Source organism: Oxyura jamaicensis, chromosome 26 (genome assembly GCF_011077185.1).
Source record: "Oxyura jamaicensis isolate SHBP4307 breed ruddy duck chromosome 26, BPBGC_Ojam_1.0, whole genome shotgun sequence".
Taxonomy (NCBI): Eukaryota; Metazoa; Chordata; class Aves; order Anseriformes; family Anatidae; genus Oxyura; species Oxyura jamaicensis.
This window is the reverse complement of record NC_048918.1, coordinates 6,172,087-6,196,864: the sequence shown is the minus strand read 5'-3', so window position 1 is coordinate 6,196,864 and position 24,778 is coordinate 6,172,087. Positions and strand designations below refer to the sequence as shown.

Below are 24,778 nucleotides of genomic sequence, written 5' to 3'. Positions count from 1 at the left end.
TTCTGCTTTTTGTAACATATTTCAGAACATATTGCGCTTTTCACACAGATTCTGGACTCAAAGACGGTTACAAATGTCCAGTTTAACACAGCTAGCAATCTGGGCACATGGGTTGTCTCCTTCCCCTTGCAAGAAAAAATTAAGCCTTAAATACATGTTGAAAGGAAAGCAAACCCCTCCTGTCAGAGACCAACTTATTAATGTGGTGATCACCTTAGCAGTGACCTTCCATGCATGCAGGCAGCACTGAAAGGTGTGCTGCATCAACTCTTTACAGATCTATCTCCCATCCCGCTCTCCACGATGAGCTTGCACCTTTAATAACCACCATGAACTTTAGTTAGCTCTCCTGACTCAGTTTTCCCCAATTGTCTCATAGTTAAGCTCTGCCCTATACACAGGCTTCTCCAGAGGCCAAAGCAATGGGGCAAAAGACAAAATAGAAAAAAAAGAGGCAATTTTACAAGAAGCAGAAGGAGAAAAAAGTCCTGCTTCTAGTTGCTCTGAATGCAGAGAAAGCCCTCATAGGCGCACGGAGAGCTCAGGAAGAGCAGAAGGATGCTGTGCTCCTCCGGCCGTTCCTCCAGCCTCCGCACATCACAGCGCGCTGGTGCCCATGAGGAGTTCTCATCTCACAGTTTGCTGGTGATATGTCACACTGGGGGTGGCACTCAGCAGACAGCGAGATGCCATGCAGCAGGAGCAGCCTACCAAAGCTGGGGCAGCTCTTTGTGCTGCCAGCACCCCCGCGTTACATCAACGCCCATCAGTTGGCACGTTTTCCCATGCGCTTAGAGCAGCCTTGCATTCATCTGGAGCCCTGACAGCACAGCACAGTTGGCTCCTGTCCTCCCAACATCTCACCAGGGCTCTTCTGTGCAGGAACCAATGCAAGCTCCCTCGTCATTCATTTCCAAACCCCTCTTATGACTGATCTCCATGTTTCATAAATGTTCTTGCTGGTACTTCACAGAAAAGTCTGTTTGTGTCCCCAATGCCTGAAGTAGGTTTGAGTATGCCTGCTTTTGTAGTTGCTGTACATTTTTTGTCAGCTGCTGCAACATGATTTTCTCTGAGGTATTAGAGAGGTGAGGGACACTATGCACTTGTCAGGATTATCATCTGATTTTTCCAAACCATGACAACAAATCTGAAACACTTTCACAGTCATCAGCTACCTGAGATTAAAAAACCATAAAGGTTGTTTTAATGAGCCATGCAGAAGTTACTGCGAAAGAGCAGACATTGATGCCTTCTAGCATTTACGAAGAGTTTAAATTTTAATTACACTTCCCTTAATAGACTGCTTTTTAAGTATTATATAAACCTAAAAGCCAACTGTGAAGAGAAAAGCACTGCTGGGTTGCACATACAATTCCTGATTACTTGTTTTTAAACATCCCTTATTTAGAAGAACACAGTGGCTTCATGTTAAATGGTGGCATGGAAAAGTTCTACATAGCACAGGCCGTGAATGCACCAGTGCCTCTCTTTTCTTCTGTATAATACCACAGCATGCTACTTTTTCATTTTGATGTTCTAGACAAACACTATTTCTAAATGTCTGACAGTAACAACATCATAGCTTTCCTCTAAGTGCTGCAGTCTCTACTTTCTCAGATTCCCAAAGTAAGAAATTAGATACTATAAAACCAAGGTTGAAACTATACTTCCATTTAAGTACCTATGAATCAATGCAATGTGGAGCATATACATCACAAACAATCCATGTCCTGGAGACGAGTCCCGAAGACACAAAGAAACCTGAAAACAATCTATGTCCTTAAGACTACCCTGTGACAAGTACTTCACAATTCTGTGTACAGACAGGCTGACTGCTTCATTTCCCATGTTTCCCACTTATGCCACAGCAGGATGAAAAAGATCATAAACATGAAGCAAGACAGATTAAGCTTCAGTTGTTTGGTTTGTGGAAAACTGTGAGTGAAAGAAGACTGTATGGACACAGAATGCTGTGTGCATAGCACAACCATATCAAAGAAAGAAATCACTGAAGAAACTGCAACCCTTAGCCCACATGCTAGTGACAACAGCAGCTCTGGTATAAAGAGCGTGCTACAACAGTCAGGCACCAGTAATGCCAGGCAAAACCACCAGCCACTTACCACCAGGAGGAGGTTTGTTTTTTGAGGTGAGAATGACAAAGCCAAATCCTTCATTCTCCTTCCGTTGCAGACGGACATCATAGACCTCTGGAGTCTGCTGGTTTGCAAACTCTACCCGATTTAGTCGGGGAGAACCATCCTGTGTCACTACAGGCTGTGACTCTTCCTCCTCTGGTTGCTTTTCTCCTTAGAAATAACAGACAAACAACAAATAAGGAAAAAAAAAAAAAAAAAAAAAAACAATATTGCTGTTTTATCATGTAAATACAACAAAGCTGTACATCTCGGTATCAGTGCTGGCAAGAGAAAACACTGCCTGCCTTGGAAAATAAGGGACAAATTCATAAACAACAAAATTTATATCAAATGGAAATCAGATGATGGCTGTAGGCCCAGAGCCCTACACAGGTGTATATAGCCCACTGCAGCCTGATTTTCCACATCAGAACAAACCTGGCAGTTTATAGAACAAACTTTGTCAGAGTGATGTGATGCCTTTTTTGTAGTAAAATAATATAGTGGCTTTTCTCCAAGCTACACATACAAAACCTACAGCAGAGATCCAGCCACAGACTAGAACTATTGTTATGTTAAGCGAGGAACAACTGTTTACTTGGAATGACAAGTGTTTTTTAAAGTCTGAAACCAGGCTTTCTAATGGGAAACCTACAGAATTTTGGTCCTCAAGCAGTCTGTCCATCTATCAGAGGGCACCTTAAAGAGACTGAGACTTGATCTTAAAAATATGTTTTCCTCAGAATGAATGGTTGACTAACACATTGGAAAAGCAGTACTGGTTACTAATCAGAACATGGGACCATATCAGGATTCCTGAGCTCTATTCCAGCTGTCATTCACAAGATCAAGCACTATTAACTCAAGGATAAATACCCTTCCATACACTGCAGATCTGGACACTGATCTAAAACTGCAGAATTACAAGATGCTACACTGAATCATCTCTGGTTTGAATGCACTTATCCTTGCTGCACACAGATGCCAATAGACTTCAGAATATAGCATGTAGTCCAGAAAGCAGGTTGTGTTATTACTCAATTTGCATAGCATTAATGGCTGTTCTAACTAGTATTTGCAAAATGGTTCGAAGAAAACAGCATTGCCATCTTGATTTTCAGTCTTATCTGTGTGAGCAGTGCTAGCCAACAAGCGTCAAAGCGTCAGCCTACTGAATTCTGCTTTTCTCCACTTACTCAGAATTGTAGCTGACACTCCTGAATCTCAGGTTGCTCAATGCTAGTGCAGTAACTGATATCTCTCAGAGCAGCTTTAGTTGATTTGATTGCACCAATGAAAGTGTTCCTTTAGTGTCCTGGTTTCAGTTAGGACAGAGTTAATTTTCCTCCTAGTAGCTGGTAGGATGCTATGTTTTGGATTAGGACGAGAAGAGTGCTGATAACATGTTGATGTTTTAATTGCTGCAGAGCACTGCTTACACCAAGCCAAGGACTTTTCAGCTTCTCGCTCTGTCCTGCCAGCGGGCAGGCTGGGGGTGCAGCAAGAGCTGGGAGGGGGCAGACCCAGGACAGCTGACCCCAGCTGGCCAAAGGGGTATTCCATACCATCTGGGGTCATGCTGAACAATATCATCACAGTCTACAACTTCCTCGTAAGGGGGTGTCGAGAGACAGGAGACCTTTTCTCCATTAACACCCGTGACAGGACCCGCGGGAATGGGTTAAGCTGAGGCAGGGGAAATTTAGGCTTGACATCAGGAGAGGGTTCTTCACAGAGAGGGTGGTTGCACACTGGAACAGGCTCCCCAGGGAAGTTGTCACTGCACCGAGCCTGTCTGAATTTAAGAAGAGATTGGACTGTGCACTTAGTCACATGGTCTGAACTTTTGGGTAGACCTGTGCGGTGTCAAGAGTTGGACTTGATGATCCTTAGGGGTCCCTTCCAACTCAGGATATTCTATGATTCTATGAATATATAGGGGTGGCTAGCCGGGGTGGGGTCCGGCTGCTCAGGGTTGGGCTGGGCATTGGTCAGCGGGTGGTGAGCAGTTGCATTGTGCATCACTTGTTTGTACATATTATTATTATTATTTCCTATCTTAATAAACTGTCTTTATCTCAACCCACAGGCTTCACTTTCCCATTTCTCTCCCCCATCCCAGAGAGGGAGGGGGGAGGGTGAGCAAATGTCTGTGTGGTGTTTAGCTGCCGGCCAGGTTAAACCGCAACACTTTAGTCACATCGACCTCGTGTGGTACGCTCTCCAGACAGACAGACAGACACATACCACCAAAGAAGATCTTCCTCCGGACTGTGAGCAGCACCTGACCATTCCGTGCAGCACTGGTCATTAAGTCCAAAACTTGTTTGTGTGACTTCCCTTTAACGGGGACTCCATCGATACACATCAGTTCATCAGCAGCTCGAAGCCTGCCATCTTTTTCTGCTGCTCCCAATGGGATTATGGCTCCAATATAGATCTATCAACAGAGCATAGTCACTGGGTTTGAATGGTGGAACATCAACTCATCAGAACACGTAACGGTTGGAAACTAGGTGAATCCAGATAGAAAAGGTCTCTTGGGAAGATAAAAGATCATTTGACAGTCCAATTCCAGCAGACACACAGCCAGTGGGTGCACTTTGCACTTTTGACATAAGCATAGATTACGTACTTATTATTTATATACAATTTACAGACATTATTGAAATAGAAGTCTCTGTTGTTCATTCCACTTTTTAGAATTTTTACTTACTTAACTAAGACAAGCCCAGAGTGCCTAGGGAAGAAGCAAAAGCATCCAAAAGAACTTGCATTTATTTCTGAAAACCTGCTCAGTCAGTTTCACGCTTCAAGTTCTTTCAGTGCACAGCTTTTGGTGATTAGATAATGAATTCAAACAGCTGCAATCCCCCTATCAGTTTTGTCTACCCTCACCTCTTAAAGTGCTACTAAATATAACCCACATAAGAAAAACACATTATTTCATATGCTCAAATCACATTCAGGTTAAATAAAAGGTTAAGAATAATGATGGCCAGTAGCTGTCTGAGGTTAAGCAATGGAGAGCAGCTTGCCTGTACACAGCAGTCATGGCATCAGCTCAGCACCAACAACCATGGTCGTTATGGAAACAAAACACTAAAAATGCTACGAAGTGCAACAGAAGTAAAACTCTGGTTTTGCTCAAGAGAGGCACTGCTCTTCCCTTTTTTAAATGCATGTTTTTGTTTTTGCAAAAAGGCTTGCACTGGATCATAGATGTGAACAGAAAAAAAAAAGACACCTCTCTTCAACTATAATCAGAAAGCAATCTATGATTATCTACTCCAAAAGTTTTTCTCTTGACAGCTGAAGCAACAGCCCCTGACATACTGTATTAGTCTTACTACTTCTTTGCAGAGAAGAATGTTTGCCTTTTAGGAAATAGAGGGGAGTCTCCTGAAGCCTGCCATAACAGGAACAGGCAGCCCAGGGTGTACCAGAAGGGCATTTGCCAGCCTGCCTCCAACTTTGCCATTCCTCAACAATTACCACTCACATCCATGTGAAACTGTGCAACAGCTCTGTAGGCTGAAGTCAGGAAACACTATTACACTGATGACTTCAAACAGTAATTGAACCCTAATCACTGACCAGGTTAAAGCAACCCAGGCTCTAATGATTATGCTTCCTCTGGAGCAAACATTAGAGCTACATTTTGATGCCACTTACGAAGCAAAACAATACGTACATCCATTTGCAGGAAGAAGCCATTTTTAATAGCTTCTGCTTCAAGGCTTTAATGCAAATTCTACAGCACATTTTGTATTTTCTGAGATGAGAGGGAAAAACACAAGGCAAATATCAGCCTGGAAGAGTGCACTGGAAAAGCCATGCTTGTATCCTGAAAACGAATCCTCCAGAAACAACACAGGCTGACAAAACAAGATTATTTTTTGAAAATTTGGTGCAGCTGGTGGTTGGGGTGAGGGGATGGAAGGGAGGGTGACATCCTCCCAGAACTTGCCTCATTTCATCAGGTTTCAGTCAAAAGAAGAGCCGGACAGTTTTTCCAGGGTAAGCAGCAGCTTCCTTCCACTCATCTGCTCCCCAGAAAGCACCGACATGCGCAGCAAACCGAGTGCTGCCAGCGCACGTTCGGTGCCAAGACCACTAACAGGATTAGATGGTAAATGTGCAAAGGCTGTGTGCCGGTGTGATCCTTCAAAGCATTCCCAAAATGCAATGACAATTACAGAAACACACACCCGATGCCAAAGAAAGACTGGATAAAGGAAAGGGAATGGGATCCCTGCAGATTCAAGTCAGCCATGAAGAAGAAAGAAAAAAACGGTAACCATCCATTTTCTTCCTTTCATTTGGACTTGAACTAGTGAGGTAGAACTGTTTCCCTGTAGCCTCCCACTCAGCTCATGAAAACCTCCATCCATCCTGCAGCTCTTCAGCTGCGGGCTTCTCACAGACACCCAACTGATCAGAGCCCAAGGCTAACTGCTGGAGTCCTCAGGCTGTGATCAACGCCTTCGTGACCTCTGGGAACACACAGTACTAGCACAAATTCCACCCAAGTGGACATTCTGACAAAGAAACACAAAACTGAATAAACACCATAAAGAGTTAGCTTGCTTTCGTAGAGCACTGTTCATGCCCTCTGGCTTTAACCAGGGCTGGATTACACCTTCCAGCTTTAACTAGATTACTCAAAAACATCTCACTGACTGAAGATGAGACTATTCTCTGCTCTTAGGAACTGGAATTAAATTCAGCATGAACCTGGTAATCTGAATCAAGTTTTGATCTTAACAGGTAGTTACTGAACTGATGAATTTTTCCATCGCTAAATTACTTAGAATGAGAGGGAAAAGTTGATGACCGAGTAGGAGTCATTCTAACAGTAACAAGGTAAGGTAACATGTAAGCAACCATAAACAGTTTCACTTACAGGCTGGTCTGGTCCATCCCCTCCAAGCACTCGGAAACCGAAGCCCGATTCTTGTTTGCGCAGGAAAACGTCCAAATCTCTTGTGTTTGGAGCTGAGAGAAAACATTTCAAAACATGTAACGAGCTATCTTTGATTATTGAAAGATTATTCCTTTGTTGTGTATTCCAATTCTTTTTATTGACAGAATGCAGTAACCAGAAGTACAGTAACCAATTTGAACAGCTAAATCTTCAGTGAAGTTCTATGTCCAAAATGGAAAAAAAAGTATTCAAGAAAATGCTGAAAAATGAAAGGATAGATCGATGAACACCAAAGAAGAAATCAAAGCTGCATTTGTGTGGTGGGCCAGGATGAAATCCAGTCTGTAAAACAACTCAGAGCCACCTTCTATAAACACTGAAATTGTCAGGTTTGAATCACAGAATCACAGAGCATCTTGAGTTGGGAAGGACCCACAAGGATCCTTTGAGTTCACCTCCTAGACTTTGCTTTGGTTTACTTCAGAATTAGGCCATCTTAGAGACTGAAGAATTGTCAAATTGCTGTGAAAGGGTGCAAGTTCCCTCTTTAATGATCTCATACTAATTTGTAACAAATATAAATCTCCTATTGTGTTCAGTGTAGTTACCATAATTGAATTTTGGCAGGTCAAGTTATTTAATGTGTCCAGTTTGCATAATTTTATTTTGCTCCACTTTCTGATGTTACAATCCTTAATTACTGAAACTAGTTATTTATGAACTTTTTTTTTAATTGTCTGCAGTTATTTCATGGGCCTATTTACATGCATGTATCTGTAGCAAAGCCCACTTATGAACAAAACGTTCTTGGAGAAAATGTCTCAAGAATTTACACAGGTCAAACAAAAGTTTCTTGATGCAATTCATTAGGTAAAGATGATGTTACAATATGTCGTATCTCCCAAACCCCCATCTGTTTTGGAAGAGGAAGTCACATTTTCTTTATCATGTCCACAAATTGACCAATTTGTTCAGAAATTTCTGGACAGGAAATATCATATTAGAACACTATACCATTTCTATGATTATGTTATTGAAACTGGTTGAAACATACTGCATCTTTAAAAAAGGGCTCCACAGTTTTCTAATTTCTGTATGAATTATGCATTTGTTGAAATGTTCGTATCTATACAAGGCTAAATGAACTCAATATGAAAGTCACAGTGGTTTTACCACATATATGACAAAGAAAAAAATCTGTCATACTTGAGTATTTCCAAGTTGATATTGAAATACTCACGTTTGTCCTCATATATACTCTTGGACTTCAGGTAGACTTCTGAAGGGTCCAGTTTTGGAGAGCCCGATCTTACAGCAGTGGGTGGGAAAGGCATGGGCTGTGGAATGGGATCGTTGATAGCTTCCAAACTCCCTGAACTGTCCTGCTTATCCTTCTGAAACAGAACCCCACCCCCACAAAACATGTATTAAATCAAAAGCCTGACAGAATTTGTGTGTGCAAAGACAGTAACCATCATACCAAAGTGACATGCGTGGCAAAACGTGGGAGTAAGGGAACAATGCTGCAGGTGACCTGAGCTTTCCCAGCATGTGAGCTCTGTACACAGCTTGCAGCTGACTAGGCTGCTTGAGTCTTCCAGACAGGTCAGATTTCTGCCAACCACCGGGCTGAGAAACAGGGAATGAAATGACTGATGCTCAGAAATGTGTAAACCTTGCAAGCCCCTGCCATTACCAACCCAACGTGACGCATGGCATGCTTGGCAGACCAGCCAAGCCGTTAGGGCAACCCAGCAGCAGCACAAGGGCATTATAAAACACCCAACAGGATGGAACACTTGAGTATCACAAGGCACAGATAAAACTGGGAATAATAATTCAGTATTTGCATTTTTCTCTTCTGCTATGATAGCTGCAATACTACCATTTCAGGAGGAAAGGATACCACGTATCCTTGTGGTCTCCCATCCTAAATTCCAGTGGATTATGCACTACAGTAACTCTAAAAACCTATTCTGGGCTGAAACCCAGCCTGGAAAACTAGAACATGGTGGTCTGCATGCATCTGTGCACGTTAAACAAAAGCACAAGCAGAATAGGCTTAGATATGCCCTTTTAAGAAGAATGGAAGAAAACCCCTTGAAGGAGTTTAGCAGTTTCACACTTCTTGTATGTTTATAAACACAAGAACTTGCCCTTTTTAACTGAATTCATTTGCCATGTTGCTTAATGCCACTGAACATTGAGTGCTCCATGGGAAAGCTGCTACTGCCTGTGTGCTGGAACGCCATTCCTGGACTCCTAAGTATTTTTAGCATGCCTGCAGAGAGTGTGTGGACACAGGAGCCAGGCTGACAAGGCCTGCACCCTCAAGTTGCACAGATTTATGCAACGGTTTCTTTACTGTAGGCAACTGTATGCTTGCAAGGAACTGAATCTTCAAATCCTATTGAGTGCAGCTTGTTTCAAGCATATTGAACTTGCGTGCTCATGCTATCCCACTGCTTGGATGCGACTACGATATTTGAACTGCACAACACAGAAAAATACAGTACGCCTACATTCTAACAGGGTTTTCCTAAAATGAAATATTTTGTTGTGTACAAGAAATATTTTTGAAGAAGCAGCTCTTTTCTTAGAGGTGTTCACTAATGGGCATTGACTAGGCTATTTCATAAGAGAAGTGCTCATGACAAAAATATGCTTTATCATTCACATTATGAGAGTACTTTATTAATCCTAAGGATTCTTTACTGAACTAATATATATTAAAGATATCCCAATGGGTCAAACTTTACAAAAATAACAAACATCCAACTAGAAACGCAAAGCTACAGACAGACAGACAGACTTTCCGAAAATATGGATTCAAAGATAAGCAAGCAATTTAAGAAGGAAATACGAACCAGTTCATTTTATGTTGAGATCAAGAAATATCAAAGTACCTTAAACTTCTTTTAGAAACCCTATTTCACTTTAATACAGGTAATTAGGAATGCATAAAAAAATGTTTTAGATACAGTACTTTGTTTCCCCTTTAACACGTACTCTGACAACATTTACCTATGACAATGAATTTATACCAGCTAAGCGGACACGGCTTTGCTAAATCATCTCACAGATTACCACAGGGAATAAAATCCAGAGAGGGTGAGATTAAAAAAGCAGGTCTAAGTATGTACACAGATGGCAATTTCAAGTATAGTGCAAAAAAGAAGGAAATCATGAAAGAACTTAAGGAGCAATGTCATATTTAAAATCACAACTGAGTAGCAATACTTCATGTATTTTCTTACAAGATCTTTGCTCTATTCTTGATATTTCAGTAGTAAGAAAGAAGAAATCCATTGCATCCATCAGATAACCCAAAAAAACTCAAAGGATTCTGTGGAAGAACTTCTGTGCAAAGTAGATCATATTAATGAGTTTTTTTGCAACTAAAGAAACCTCAACATTCTTCATCAGAAACAAATTTAAATACACCATTAATACTCACCACTTTGCCAGTTTTAGTAGGTGAGGGTGGACCTGAAGAAAATAAAATGTAGAAAGCAATTTCAATTCTAGGTCACCACAAGTTTAAACAGTATTAAGGCAATATAATCAGTTTCTCCTGAGCTGAAAATGATAACTGCTTATGCAGTCCTTTTAAATTGCAAAGTGAATGTTCAGTTGACCAAAGCCATTACTTAAGTCTCAAATTAGAACTGCTAGCTTTACAACAATGAAAAACGTGTATTTCTCTTTTTGCTTGACACTGGTAAGCCAAAGCACACATCAGTTCATCGGATAAGGACTCTGGATTTAACTGGTGGCATTTCACTTGCTACCAAAGAAATCTGATTGTTTCCTTAGCTGATTAAGAAATAGTAGAATTTATACAGAAAAAGACCTAGTTATTTTTGCAAACATGGATGACTTAAGCAACACTTTCAGGACTACACTAAATGCTTAAAGAGACACTAAAGCAACCATGTGGCACTTTATAATTCATTCAGTTCCTTCTGGCAAATGCACACTGCCCTACTAGTCACCTTCTGGAGAGAGAATGCATTCTGGTCTGTAAAAGAGTCAAAGAGGTATAAATATGCAAGTGTGAAAATAATAATTTTTCTCGTCTTTTCAGCAATCAGTTCCACCTTACTACTGCTGCTTCTTGCCACCTGTAATCACCTGTCCATTACAGCTACAGTTACTGGAATACATTTGTAGAGCCTCAGAAAACTATCTATTGTACCCTTTGCATTATGCTAGAGACTGCATTTTTGCTTTAGCATTCCCCAGACACTTGGAAGAGCCAGCGTTTAAATGCTTTTTGTTAAAAAAAATTCCCACTAACATCCTCTCACCCCAAATACTCTGGGATATAGATTAAACCTAGAACATAATGGCTTAGAGGCATAATAAACTGCTAGTTACTTTCAACACTGGACAGGTTTTAAATATCACACTAAAAGGGGACTTTAAAAAAGCATATAACCATATATAACTGTACATGACAACTATAAATGTATGTATATACCTCCTCTTAAGATAAGCAGTGGCACCTCTGTTCCTACTGGAAACTGCTTCAGTACCTCCACCACCTGCAGATGTGTCAAGCTCTGTACATTCTGACGGCAAATCTCCTTGATTACATCCCCTTTCTGAAGTCCTTGGCACCACTGGCTGTCTAAAATCATTTTTACCTTCTGCCCTGTAGGACTGTCTGCAATGGCAAACCCAAAGCCTTTAGGACCTTTGACTAGAGGAATGGTGACCAGCTCTGGCTGAGAGCCTCCTGAAGATGCAACAGAGATCCTCTGCTCATTTGTATCCATGGAAGGGCCATTCAGACGACCATTGACCAACATAGGGCCCGTTTTTCCATTCTGGTCCAACACAACTGTTCCTGGTATTAGATCCTGGCTGGTCAGACAAACATCTCCTTTAGTCCCAGGTGGTCCATTGATAATAGGTGTAGCTGTCACTATATCTACAACAGGGTCTTCATTGTCGTCAGGAAGAGGATAACCACGACACAAAGTCATGTTTACATATTGGTTGACAGGAACTAGCTGAAACATCTGGACAACATCTGCATGGGTATGGCCAAGGACACAATTTCCATTTATGTCTACAATGACATCACCTGTTAAAAAAGGAAGTTCAACAACATCAAAACCAAAAACAGAACCACCCACACCTTTCCAGTGTTCTGAGGCTCAGAAGAAAAGCCTAAATGGACAAAATCTCGGTGCTGTCTTCAAAAATAATAATCTATGCTGGCTGTGCCATTACCTGTTGGCTGCCTGGTGCCAAGAAACAAAAAGGAGTTCCTCTGCATTTTTTATGTCATCTCAGAACACAGTGTGCTAAATATATAAACTTTAATCTGCAGCAGATTAAAAAAAAATGATACTGTACAGCCACAAGAGATGAAGAAATGTGCACACACATTACTGCAAGCAGATGTTTTTGCTTTAATTCATATTGTACAGCATCCTAATCTCAAACCAAAAATAAATCAGAGTTTTGAGAGAGTTCCTATGTTTATTTTAGGACTGGCTGAACTTAAGCTAGGATTGCACCCACGTATATTTCATACTCTCACACTGTTGACAAGTGGTTAAGTGTGTAGTTTCAAAATGGAGTGGAAGTACAGGTCAGATCCTGAAACTTTGTTTCAGGATCTGCATCATGTTGATCACGAAACTTTGCATATGTAATACAATATTCCTTGGGAGTAAGCTCTCTTGCCACCTAAATGCCTAAGTGTTAGTAAAATAGTAATTCTCCCACTCCACGAAGTGTGACAGCAATAGATATGTGTCGAACATGTGTATACACCAAACACAGTACTGCACTATAATTTTTACAGAGGATGAAAATGAACTATGTATAAAGGGAAAGGTCAGGGAAAACAAAACAAAACAGAAAAAGGTTTTATTTCATAAGCAAATAGTATTAAATCATTGAAAGCATAAACTCTTCTTACTTGAAGCATTTTGCCTTTTCTAGTATGCAAACCATATGCTACATTAAGCATATAAATAACTTAATTGAGCATATAATAACAATGAAAGTGTCCAATTCTTCATGCTTTGCAGGTTCTCTCATCCCTCATTTCCTCACTTGCCCACTTCCTACAGCTTTGCTTGTTCATTCCTACTGTAATTTTTTTGTTTTGTTTTTCCAATTTTTAATATCTGGTGCTTTTTGGTAGTAACAAGAGACCAAGATTCAAAAGCACTGTTTTTACTTTACATATGGAGAGGGAACAAAAACCATTCAGTAAATGGCTGTGAAGCCCAAAGCTAAGACAAAACTACTGAAATCTTCAAAAGTGGTCTCAAAATAGATTTGTCCCTAGAACATTGCTTTTTCACATTTCAGATACTGCTCTGCACGGATCTTTGAAAAATCTGACAACTAGTGAGGTATTCATATTCAGAGTCAGTGGATGGCATCATCCAACCTCCTGCACATCAGAAGCTGCACTCTCTAAAAGCACAACAAATGCAAGTTTAGAAAAATTGTAATTTACCTGGTGCAATTCTCCCATCTTGTGCAGCAGGTCCGTCTTTTAACACATTCTTCACCTGGAGAAACTCATCAGGCCTGTCCCCTCCAATGATTGTAAAACCAAAACCCATTGTACTTTTTTTTAGTGATGTCCGTATAAGGGCTCCTGTAAGCTGGGATGGATCTCTAGTGAAGAGAGACTTCTCTGGTCCTGTGCATGGTAAGATCCAACACAATCCACCATCAGCAATGCTGCTGTGTGGTGGCATTAAGTCCCCAAATGATGCTGACTACAGGCGTGTATAGGATAGGTAACCACAGAAAGAAGGAAGGTGTTTTAATGGCTGAATACCAAACCTCTTTAAGTGATTTTTGAATAATGGAATAGAAAGACATGAAGGAAGAAGGATTAGGTTTGATAACTTTTTTTTTTTTTTTTTCTTTAAGGTGTCATTAAGATTAATGCTTTGGTTAACTTTGGTTAACCTCCGCAGCACCCTCACAAGAGTAAAGCTCACAAGATACCATTGCACTCATTTCACAGCTGAGTTAAGTGAATGGAAAAGTTACCGTTTTTCAAGACTGTATTACAAATTAAAACAGAACAGGAACTAAAGCCTGTTCTGTCATGACATAAACCTGTCATTTCCAATTGTGCTCTCTAATTCTTGAACGTCAAGCTCAAAGTAGACCACAAGCATAAAAATTCAAGAAGTGGCTTACCCTGCACTTTCCAACTGGCTCTTCTAACCCTTCACTTATTGAAAAACTGCTTATGACAACCAGCTTTAGAATGATTAAAATTCTTTTAAAGCAGTGTCAGGGTCTCAGTTCAATTTTAACATAAAAAAAAAATAATTCCAAAAACCTTACAGATTCTGAAGGGCAACACCACAATGGCCAGCAGAAAGACAAGGCTAATTAATGCCTTCGTGAATTCCAAAATAGGTTGCATACAATGCTTACTTTTAGATAAAGATATTAGTGACAAAGAACATAATATTTACTGATACCTGATTTTGAAGGGCCGACATCAGTCTGTCCTAGCTGTTTTTTTCTTTTGGCTTCTAATACTGGGTTTTCAAACTGAGTTTTCTGGTTAATATGACTGTAGACAAAAGGTAGGATCAGGAGTTCAGAAAAAAGCATCCTACCTATTTCACAGAAAAGGCAACCACAAAAGACACCCTACAAATACTATTTTTTAAATTATTTATCTCAGATTAATGCCCCAGAGGAATGAATGCTTAACTATCATAATCAACATGGAAAGCATTTTTTTCCTTCCAACAACTAGATTTACTTTAAAAAACAATGTAATTTTACTTCTTGCAACTATTAAGTAGGGTAAACATTTTTTCCACTCTGCAAACTTCCAAAAGTTTGTACTAGATTAAACAGAGAAAACTTATTTCTTCTCTTGATCCCAGCTATGTGTTGGTTCCATCTACTCATAACATTTACAAAACTAGCTGTCTTTTTAACAGTAGATACTGGAGTACTATAGCAGAATGGGGAAAAAAACTGTAAGTCTGAGCAGGACTTAAACCTCTGTGTTGCCTTTGCAAAGTCAAAAAAATGTTAGCTTGTTCTGTGAAGCTAATATTTTCAACTCTGCTAATTTTCCTATCCATGGTTAAAGAAAGGTGTCATTTCCTCTGACCTGAATTAAACTGAGAAGAGCTCTTACAGCAGTTACTTACTTGTGACAAGCCTTTGGAGACAGCAGTGAGATACAAGTTACTCTTGCTCTTTTACATTTAACAGGTGCCACTCTTAAATCAAGTGACCCCATTTTTATTAGAGCTAAGAAAAATGACATGAGCTCATTCCCATTAATTAATTATTTTGGTTACTACTTGTTTTCCTTCCCTGTAAGAAATATGCTCCAATAGGTCAGTATGGTCACACTAAGGATCTTCAGCACTTCAGAAATGCGCACCATGGCCTGTTGAACTGTTTCTACTCAAGATAAACTATATATAGTGCTAAACAAGTGCTTCTTTACTTTCTGCTCAATTTATGACTACATCAAATTATAATTAGCACTCACTCAACATAATATGTTCCATATTGTGGGTCTTCTATTTTTTCCCATCCATAAGGAAGTTCTACAATCAGAAAGAACAAAATTATTCATGACGGTAGAAAACTGTATCAGAGCTCTGCAAATATCAGAGCTTTTAATAAAGAGAGGACAGATTACAGGCTCATGAAAAACGTTAATTATATAGAGAGAGGTATTTTTTTTTTCCCTTTATTTGTTTGAGGCTGGTCCTTCTGATGAAAAGATATTAGTCTGTTCCAGGGAATATGGAACCTTATACATATCACTCTTTCTTCCACTGGATAAGGAAACTTGTATTTATCAAAATCACCTCACTTTAAGCCTATAATAAACTTAAAGACAAGGTACAAGTTAACTTATTTAGAGAAGAAGAAACTCTAAAAAAGAAAGGGGAAGAAAGATACCTTATTTTAAAATAATGTAATTATCAATCATCAGTTTGATTTGATAGCTGTTAACTTTTCTAACATAAGTATGCTTACACAGTCTCTACCCGGAAACACACAAGAACTAACTATAAATGCCCCAGTATCACATCTCAAGCTTGTAAAACAATGCACCTCCATTCCTCTTTAACTTTCAATTTAAGACCACCTTTCACAAGAAATGCCATCTTTATTTATTCTATTAATAACATCAACATATTTCACTGTATTCTGACAACATTTCACTTTTGAGTCAACTTAAGTAACCTTCAGCCAGAAATGTAACAGGCATAAGTGAATCTGATTGTTCTGATGTCGGCCAATATAGGGCCGACACCCCAAAACCAGCCAGCGCTTGTTTACGTCTATCAGCATCAAATTCAGCACAGACTGCAAGGCCTGACAAGACAAGGAGAGGCAGTTCTGTACTGCTGCAGTTTGACTGCTGCTGCAGCTGTGGCAAGCTAGCTGGTAGTGGCAAGTGCTGGGACTGTCTTAGACTTCCCTACGTTTGGGATCTGCAATAAAAAAATACCTGTTTGGGAAAGGTACCAAAAGAAACATGTGAAATAAAACTATATCTTGCAAAGATTTTTTTTAAAAAAACTATTATAGATTTCAGAAAGCTCCTTTTTATGGCAAATACACAATCTGGTAAGACAGAGCCTAGCAACTGACCATTACCGACTAGAGGTGACAAGCAGTTAAAACAGGGGTCCCGTTATTCTACCTTTATTGTTCTAGTTATTTTGACCATAGAAATGTAAATATTAGAATTACAGACAGAGTCAGGTAGCTAGACATTTTGAAGGATAAAATTTCTGTCTTATCTTGTTTGAGGCTGCCCTAAGTTTGAAGGTAACAACAATCTTCCAAGCATATGACAGCATGTTACCACTTAATAATATCAGCTTCACTCCATAGGATTTGACAAAACACCCATTGGGACTATTCATTTAAATGTTGTTCGCTTGGATATCCTGCATCTCTCTGTTTAAAGTGCTCTTTTTATCCTGTGGTGAGCTGCACGTACGTTTAATAAGCAGCAGTATGAGTCCGTTGCTCCTGCTGGCTTGATTATGAATACATGATTGCTAGCCTGTGCAATTTAAGAAGACAGGCCATTCTGGGTCTGCCTCAGCTTTTGCAACGTCAGGCATTTGCTGAAGACAGAGCCATTTGGAACTCTTGTTTAGCTGACTAAATTGCATGACTATGTAGGAAACGGTTGCAGGAATTGTCTATAGGTCAATCATGAACCTGACCTGTAAGTTTTAAAGCAGCAGCATGAAGAGTTGTTCCCTTTGCTTACACATTCAAATATTACATCACAACACATGCAATATGTGTTACTAGCAATAGGCACTATGCTGTATTTTCATTATTCACACATTCTAATACTTATGGGCCTTTTCTTCCTGACATATTCCACTCACATAAAAATTTCCAGTGAAATCATCACTGATATATCCAGCTTTCTCCTTAGCGATACTTATTGGAACAAAATATACCATTCTCTTCTCAGGAATGCAGATATATCCATGATTCAGTCAGACTCCACTGCTCCAGGAAAAATATACTATCGTCTTTCCCAGTCTTACGTAAACTCTTATTGCCACCACACTACGGACACTCAGTGCTACTCTGTTTGCTCCAGAGAGTCAAGTGTCTCAGGAAGGAGCTTCTATCACAGCAGTAATGGATCTTATCCAGCTCTGATAAACTCAGACATTTATCAATCAGAGGTGACAAATGAATTCTGAATATCTCACCTCCATCTTCACAATCTTCAGGAGCTTTGGCTTTCTTACAGAGCCGAGGATCAAGCCATGTGGTTGTCTTGGTGTTGTGACTGTGGAGCAAAATGCAGCCCATTAAAAGAAGACTTCCACAGACTGAAGAAATGTTGGTTTTCTTTAACTTTTAAATATTTACTACCTTGGGCAAACCGTAGTCTTCATACAATTCAACCTTTATTTATGTCTCAGGTACATCGTAAAACACTAAACAGAAAAGACAACAATGCTGCTCAGAGGTACCAGCATGCTGGAGATCTCCAGGACAGATGTGAAACATTAGAGCTACAAACACCATCCCCTGCCCCTAAAAGCTCATGTGGGAATATCAACTGTTTCTACCTAAAATAAGAAAACATTTTTAGCTTTCTCTTACGCTTAATGCTCAGTTAGGGGGTTGTTTCTTTTGCCTCAGAATTCATAAATTTCACATGTGAACTGTTTTCCTATCCTGATCTTTAATCTGTGCTGCTTATATTTTTAAGCAGGCATTCCAAGCCAAGGAACACATGTGGGGAAGAAAGAATAAACAAATTCACAGATTTCAGAGAAATTTGTCATAGTAAAAATTTGTACCTTACCTAGCAATACCCACCCAGCTTTGCACTTTATGATATACATAACTCATATTACAAACAAACTGACTACGCATGTGGAATCATAGGACTTTCCTGCGCGATGGCAATCCTATCAAGTATGTATTATGATGATTATCAGTATGGAACAAAACAGCAGAAACATTCAGAATACCATTCAGAAATATAAGGAATAAGAATAGAAGAGGACAGGTCTAAGAGCAGTAGGCAGCTTCCCAGACTGCAGCTCATCAGCATGTCTCTCACAATGGCACAGTAACTCCTCTGCGCTGTCAGGCTACTCACTCAATGAAGTAGATCATGCCAGTGTCGGTGTAGGCCATCTCCCAGTTCTTGGGCAGAGGTTCCAGGGTCTCATCCCTTGACAAGTAATTTCTGAAGTCCATGGAGCTGCTTGTCTGGTTGTAACTGGGAACAGGTTTCATCCAGTCAGAAGAATCTGAATGTTTTTCTTTGTTTTCTGCAGTTGTTCAGGGAAAGTGTTACTATTTGTCAGATGCTTATGGTGTTTCTCACTAAGCACCACCCTCTTAATCTGGCTATGAGAGAATGTCAAATACATTCCTGGATGCGATGAGCATTTTTCCACTTTTTTTTTAGCTATGAACTTTGAAAAGCTGAAATGAAAACACTGAACTCCGTTCTGCCCCTGCCAAACAGAATTAACCTTGTATTATTCGTCTGAACCTAGGCTGAAACATCAACCCTGGCAGAAATCCAAGTTGACTACTTTGTTTCCCTTCCCACACAGTGTTTGTAATGCCACGGAAAATAAATAAATAAAAATCCTACTAATATTCCTCAAAGCACCAAAACTGACGTGTGGAAAAGACCCAAACTGTCAATAAAATAAACACAACCCTCCTGCAACCCACAAGAAGAAAAAGCTCCCAAAAATCCCTGTAGAGAACTCTTAATTGCAAGCCTTGGCCCTGCAGTTCAGAAGTTATGGTCAGTGTTCTCAGCTACACAACTATGTCCATGACTTTCACATAACCACCGGCCAGGCCACCGGGGCTCTCTGTGCTGTGGTGCTGCCAGCCCTAAAGCTCACAAGGCTCGGTCAGGTGTGGTCAATATAAGTCTACACACATGCAAATGCAGTGTGATGGCTTCTCTCCACTGTCACTTCTTCCCTCTCAAGATGAGTAACCATGACAGCAGAAGGAAAAGGGTGTCCTGCCAATCTCTGAAACATCCCACCGGACACTGGTCCAGTCTCAACATGCTCTGCTTTACTTCCCTCCACAAACACCCCCTTCGGCAGTTTCAGGTTGTGTGACAGTTCCCTTAACCAGAATAATATGAGAATTTTACAGTACGAGTCAGTGTTGCCCCTTAAACTGACTGCTTCACTAAAATCTCCTGCATGCAGTCATCTTATTGAAATGAAATGATTAAATTTACAGGGTATGAATTATATTCTGCAAAGGGATTCTGTCGTACGGATACATTTTTCCTTCCCTGTTGTAACTGGCCACTACCCAGCACTACATGTTCTCTACTGAGCAGTGCATTTTATGATGCAATTGCACATCTGGCTGAGAGAACAGCTGTTTTTTTAAAAAAAATCTAATTTCAAAGGAGAGTAAGAACACCCATCTGAGTAGAAAACCACCTTCAAACTTTACCAAAGCTAAGGAAGCATTTCAAGCAAGCATGAATACTATCTGTATACTTCTTATTCATTCATGAAATACGGGATGGAATTTTTCCCTTTGTAACCAACCTATCCCTCCGCTGCCATTAACTGCTTCCTTTTCCTCCTCTTCCTCCTCTTCAGGGAGAGAACTGTCCATCCTTTGCATTTTGCTGACTGATGTGGTTCTTTTCCTTTGTGATTCAGTATCAAAGTCATTGTCAAAAAGAACTTGATCCACTGGATCGGGCTGAAAGGGACTGGGTTCTGCTGGAGGCTTCGGAGTACCATAAAAATTACCTGACAATGAGACAGAAATCAAGATAACGAAGGCACTGGTACTTGCTAAAAGTATTGGCAATTGTAGTGAGCATTTTATTGCCCACATAATGTGTCTGGTGTCAGGTCTTAACTATAACTTCCTAAGGAAGACATCAGCATCATCAAAAAACAATCAATTCTCAAAAACTATTCTTTCCTACAATGTGGTTTTGCTCATAATTATATTGTACATCAGAGAACAAGACGCTTAATTCAAAATTTCTATCCTGCCATAGGTTTTCAAAGAAAATGACTGATTTGTTATTTTGCATGGAATTCACTAATTCTCCAGAAAGAGACTTGGGGAACAGTTTTAGAGAAGTAAAACATTAAAGATCAATTGCTCTTATTCTGTATACTGATTAACTGACTAATAGAGTAATGTACATTAATAGAAACATGCTGAAGTCAAAAAGCAAAACAGTATGTGCAGAAACATAAAATATCTATTTACATTAAAAAAATACAAATAATTGATTTTTAAAATACAGTTCTACATTTTTCTAATGACAATATACATGCTGTTAATACAGCTCCATCTAAAAATGATTTGTAGTTCAGAAAAATAAACTGATTTTTTCTTCAGTATTTTCTTTCAAAACACAAAGATTGAGAATCATCTGTTGTTTTCTGGAAAAGAATTTCAGCAACTGACCTCTCTCCTGACTGCTCATATGATTTTTATTAGGGAACTGAGTACATAGCAAGAGAGCATCCCACAATTCCTGCTGGGTTAACATTTAGTGGCTGGATTTTGATTTGACCATATTAAAAAGAAACCCTTCCCAAAACGTCAGTGATTTCCAGGCGCAAAATGATGACAACCAGATAAAGGGTAACTCAGGAAAAACAAAACAAAACAAAACAAAAAAAAGTACTAGCTTACCCTAAATTTGCTTAGATTTCCCCAGACAAGGCAATGTTATTTGACAGCATGCAGCATGAGATACATGAAACGAGGAGGTACAGAGCTTTTCACACAGTTTTCTACTTCAGACATTTTTATTTTTATTTTTTTATTTTTTTGACACATCAATCAAATTAATTCAAGTGCCATTAAAACCACCATCTACCTACCAGAGAAGCCCTCTAGAAGTATGCTTACAGCTGTTTGTATTGTATGTCAAAATCAGGCAGCTTTATAATCTGGTAAACTCAGTTTAGCATCAATGAATGCTGCAATGCTCAGCATTTCTGAAAATTTAGTTGATTTCAAGTACAACTACATATTTGAAAAAACCTTAAGCCAGATCATATTTCAGGATTTATAAACTTACATAAAAAAGCAATGTCATTTCTTCTGTTTAAAGTGTCAAGAGGTAAATTGTTCCATAGTAAAAAGCAACAGAACACAGGCAATCATTACTTGAAACACATCTGCAACAGGGTGCACTGCAACTCTATAGCAGTGCAAGGCTTCTGAGGGTTGAGCCAAACTTGTCCCTCCTCCCTCTTACTGTAAACAAAGATGAGTTTTGGGGCCAGCACCCCCACCCCCACAATACAGCGATGTGAGGAACCTTGAACTTATCTCTGGCTGCTATCTAACACTTTAAAACAAAACAAAACAAAGCAAAGCAAAAGCCCATCACATGATGGCAGTTCCAGAACTCTGGATAATTGCTTCCTGATGGTTCAGTCCCCATTTCATTTAAACCAACTTTGCTACAGATTTGGACAACAGAGTCTAGTGCTGTTCAATTTTTCATTGCAAAATCCTTTCTTTCTATGTATCAAGATTTCTCCTGCTGCCTGTCCTTTTGATGCATGCCTCTGAGAAGAATGTCTCTGTTGTCAAAGGTTAAAAAAAAAATTACTATGAATTCCTTTATGACAAAATTCCACTAAGCACAGGCAAATATTTTCAGAACACTTCCTCAAAACTACAACATGGAAAATAATTAGATCGTGTAAGACTGGTCAGCAGGACCAGTTGTGATGCAGTAGCAAAAGCAATAAAGAGCCCAAAGAGAGTTTCAAAACAAGACCTATAGTCCTCTCACAGGTACTCCAGTATTGCCTCTCTACTACTCTGAGAACCATCAAAGTGGGCAGGAAAAGTGGCACCTCCTGTGTGTGGGGAGCTGTGCTTAGACCAAGATTTTGGGTAAGAGCACTGGATATTTATTCCTGTTCCAACTATCATCATCAACATACCATCATACGTTCCACTTTCTAGCAAGGCTCCACTTTCTTCAAGTGCTTTGAACTGCTCAACAGGAATAAAATTATAGTCTACCCCAGGGACCTCCCCATCTCTGGGAGCCCTTGTAGTGCCTGGAAAGACAGAGAAAACACACTTGTAAGACACTTAAAATCCTTCTTGTTTACCAAATGCAGCCTGCTGTCAAAATAAGTAAAATTAAGACACTCTTGAAGTTTTATACAATGATGACCTCATTCCACTACAGTAAGAGAACATGCAAGTAAGTGAACAATAATGTATAAAAACTAGGGCAATAGCCTGCATTGGAATAACAGGTATGATATGGAGAAAGGAGCAGGACAAAAAGCAGGATAAGGTTGTAATTAGATTTTTTTCTTATGCTCAGTGAACTGAAAACTTATGCTCTAGATGCTGACAGTGACTTGGGTCAAGCAACAGCAGTCTGGGATTGTACGTAGCTGTTTCACACCTGTGGTATTTTAATGCAGTTGTAGGGGTGTTTCATTTTTCCACTGTCTCCTGACCACCCGTACCCATTCAGTAATTTTTAGTGAGGTCAGTGTGACTAGGCATACTTGATTATTAGGCCACCAAATCCGTAACTGGGCACAAGAATTATTTTTTAACCTTACAGTTGAGAGGACGATTCATTTGTACTCCAAACTCTGGCTATAGGTAAGCTTTTTCAAAATAATCAGTAAATTGCTGTATTAATGCAGAAGTTCTCAAAGATTTTATGTCTATAATTAAGGGACAGACATAATTATAACAGCTTAATTAAAGCTCTCCTGGTTAAGGAATTTACTGATTCATTAAATTGCTATTAGGTAAAAAGCAATAAAGGGATACATCATTTGTTTCAGGGAGCAGCATGAACAAGAGCTGCTAGTAAATAAATTGCATTTCACCATTATTATCTCTTAAGAAATTCAGAAATTTTGGGGCATGCTCAATATGGTAATGATACTAAACTGAAAATAGAATTCCTGTAATTACAAAAATGTCAGCTGACAAACTTTATGTTTTTTTGTGCAATTAATATTTAAATACAGTCAACGATGTGCCTTTCAATCAGTGAACCTCTGAGACAAAGTAAAGGATGGTTTTATGGTAATTTACAAATGAAATGGCACATTAGAGTGAAAACCAAAGACAGGTCAGTTGGCAGCTGTCAGAGCATCCTGCACCTTGTTATAAAGGTGCTTGCTATAAACCCTCACTCATGGCAGCAGTAACCTTTAGGCACCTAGTTAAAAACAGGTTGGCACCTGCACTACTTGGACTGGGCGACGCTAGCAGATGCTCAGAGCAGAAGGGCTGGCGCGACTGACGAGACCTAGGCCCACCCAGCTCCTCCGGCTAATTAAGTCCTGCTGTGACACCGAAGGCCATCCTTGCCCTGGTCCATTCTCTTCGTCCCCTGCACCTCCTGTCGCTGCAACCCTTTCTGTACGTAGTCCCTCCTGCACCTCCCCACAGCTGTGCTACCTTGCCTAACTACATGTGGCCTCTCCAGGTCTCAGCTTTGTGCAAAAAACAACACGTTGACAGAAAGCATGATGTGTTTGCACTGCTTGATCATGCTGAGGAAGATCTATTTCCCAAGTGGAAATAATGTGGCTGTTCTAACCCCAGCAACAACTGACAAACTTGCAATGAGCTAAGAAGAGTTATTCCTGAAATACTCTAAGCTTTGAATTCTGAATTTTTTGCTGTTTTGTTAGTCCATATTGGGAGTTACTTTTCATCACAACTTTAAGGTACGGAGCTATTCTATCTAGCAAAGTCTTTTAACAAAGTTCCTGCTGAAAGTTAAAACTACAAACCAGAGTAAGAAAGAAGACATTTAAATCTCTCGAATTATGTGATGGTTAGCACAAACAGATCAAATGAGGCTGACCTTTACATACTTACAAGGGATGGTTCTCAAGTAGAGATTGTCTCTGATCACTTGCTGCAGTTTATGGTCTATTGAGCCCTTCTGGAACTGAAGGCTCAAGTAGTGACGCAAGTCTTTGTTGATGACTTTTCCTTAAAAATTAAAAATAATAAAATAATAATAATAAATTGTAAAAATTAAGCTAAAATTGCCAACAACAATGACATTTCACTACTATAAATAGGTCAGAAAGAAAGAAAGAAAGGAAGAAAGAGAAAGAGAGAAAGAAAGAATAAGAGAGAGAAAGAGAGAGAAAGATAAAGAGAGAAAGATAAAGAGAGAAAGATAAAGAGA

The 24,778-nt window shown here is 39.6% G+C and overlaps 1 protein-coding gene across 1 annotated transcript in view; it reads right to left on the bottom strand.

Annotated features, from left to right (window-relative positions):
- MAGI3 (membrane associated guanylate kinase, WW and PDZ domain containing 3) overlaps positions 1-24,778 on the bottom strand; it is a 41,871-nt gene that overhangs the window by 12,927 nt on the left and 4,166 nt on the right. The window contains exons 2-15 of the mRNA XM_035347393.1: positions 24,460-24,576; positions 22,536-22,655; positions 20,148-20,357; positions 18,704-18,878; positions 17,799-17,878; positions 15,587-15,644; positions 14,547-14,641; positions 13,556-13,744; positions 11,552-12,160; positions 10,526-10,557; positions 8,309-8,462; positions 7,048-7,139; positions 4,389-4,581; positions 2,127-2,312 (exon numbers count right to left, since the gene is read on the bottom strand). Of these exons, the coding sequence (XP_035203284.1) occupies positions 2,127-2,312; positions 4,389-4,581; positions 7,048-7,139; positions 8,309-8,462; positions 10,526-10,557; positions 11,552-12,160; positions 13,556-13,744; positions 14,547-14,641; positions 15,587-15,644; positions 17,799-17,878; positions 18,704-18,878; positions 20,148-20,357; positions 22,536-22,655; positions 24,460-24,576 (2,310 nt within the window). The remainder of the gene's footprint in view (positions 1-2,126; positions 2,313-4,388; positions 4,582-7,047; positions 7,140-8,308; positions 8,463-10,525; positions 10,558-11,551; positions 12,161-13,555; positions 13,745-14,546; positions 14,642-15,586; positions 15,645-17,798; positions 17,879-18,703; positions 18,879-20,147; positions 20,358-22,535; positions 22,656-24,459; positions 24,577-24,778) is intronic.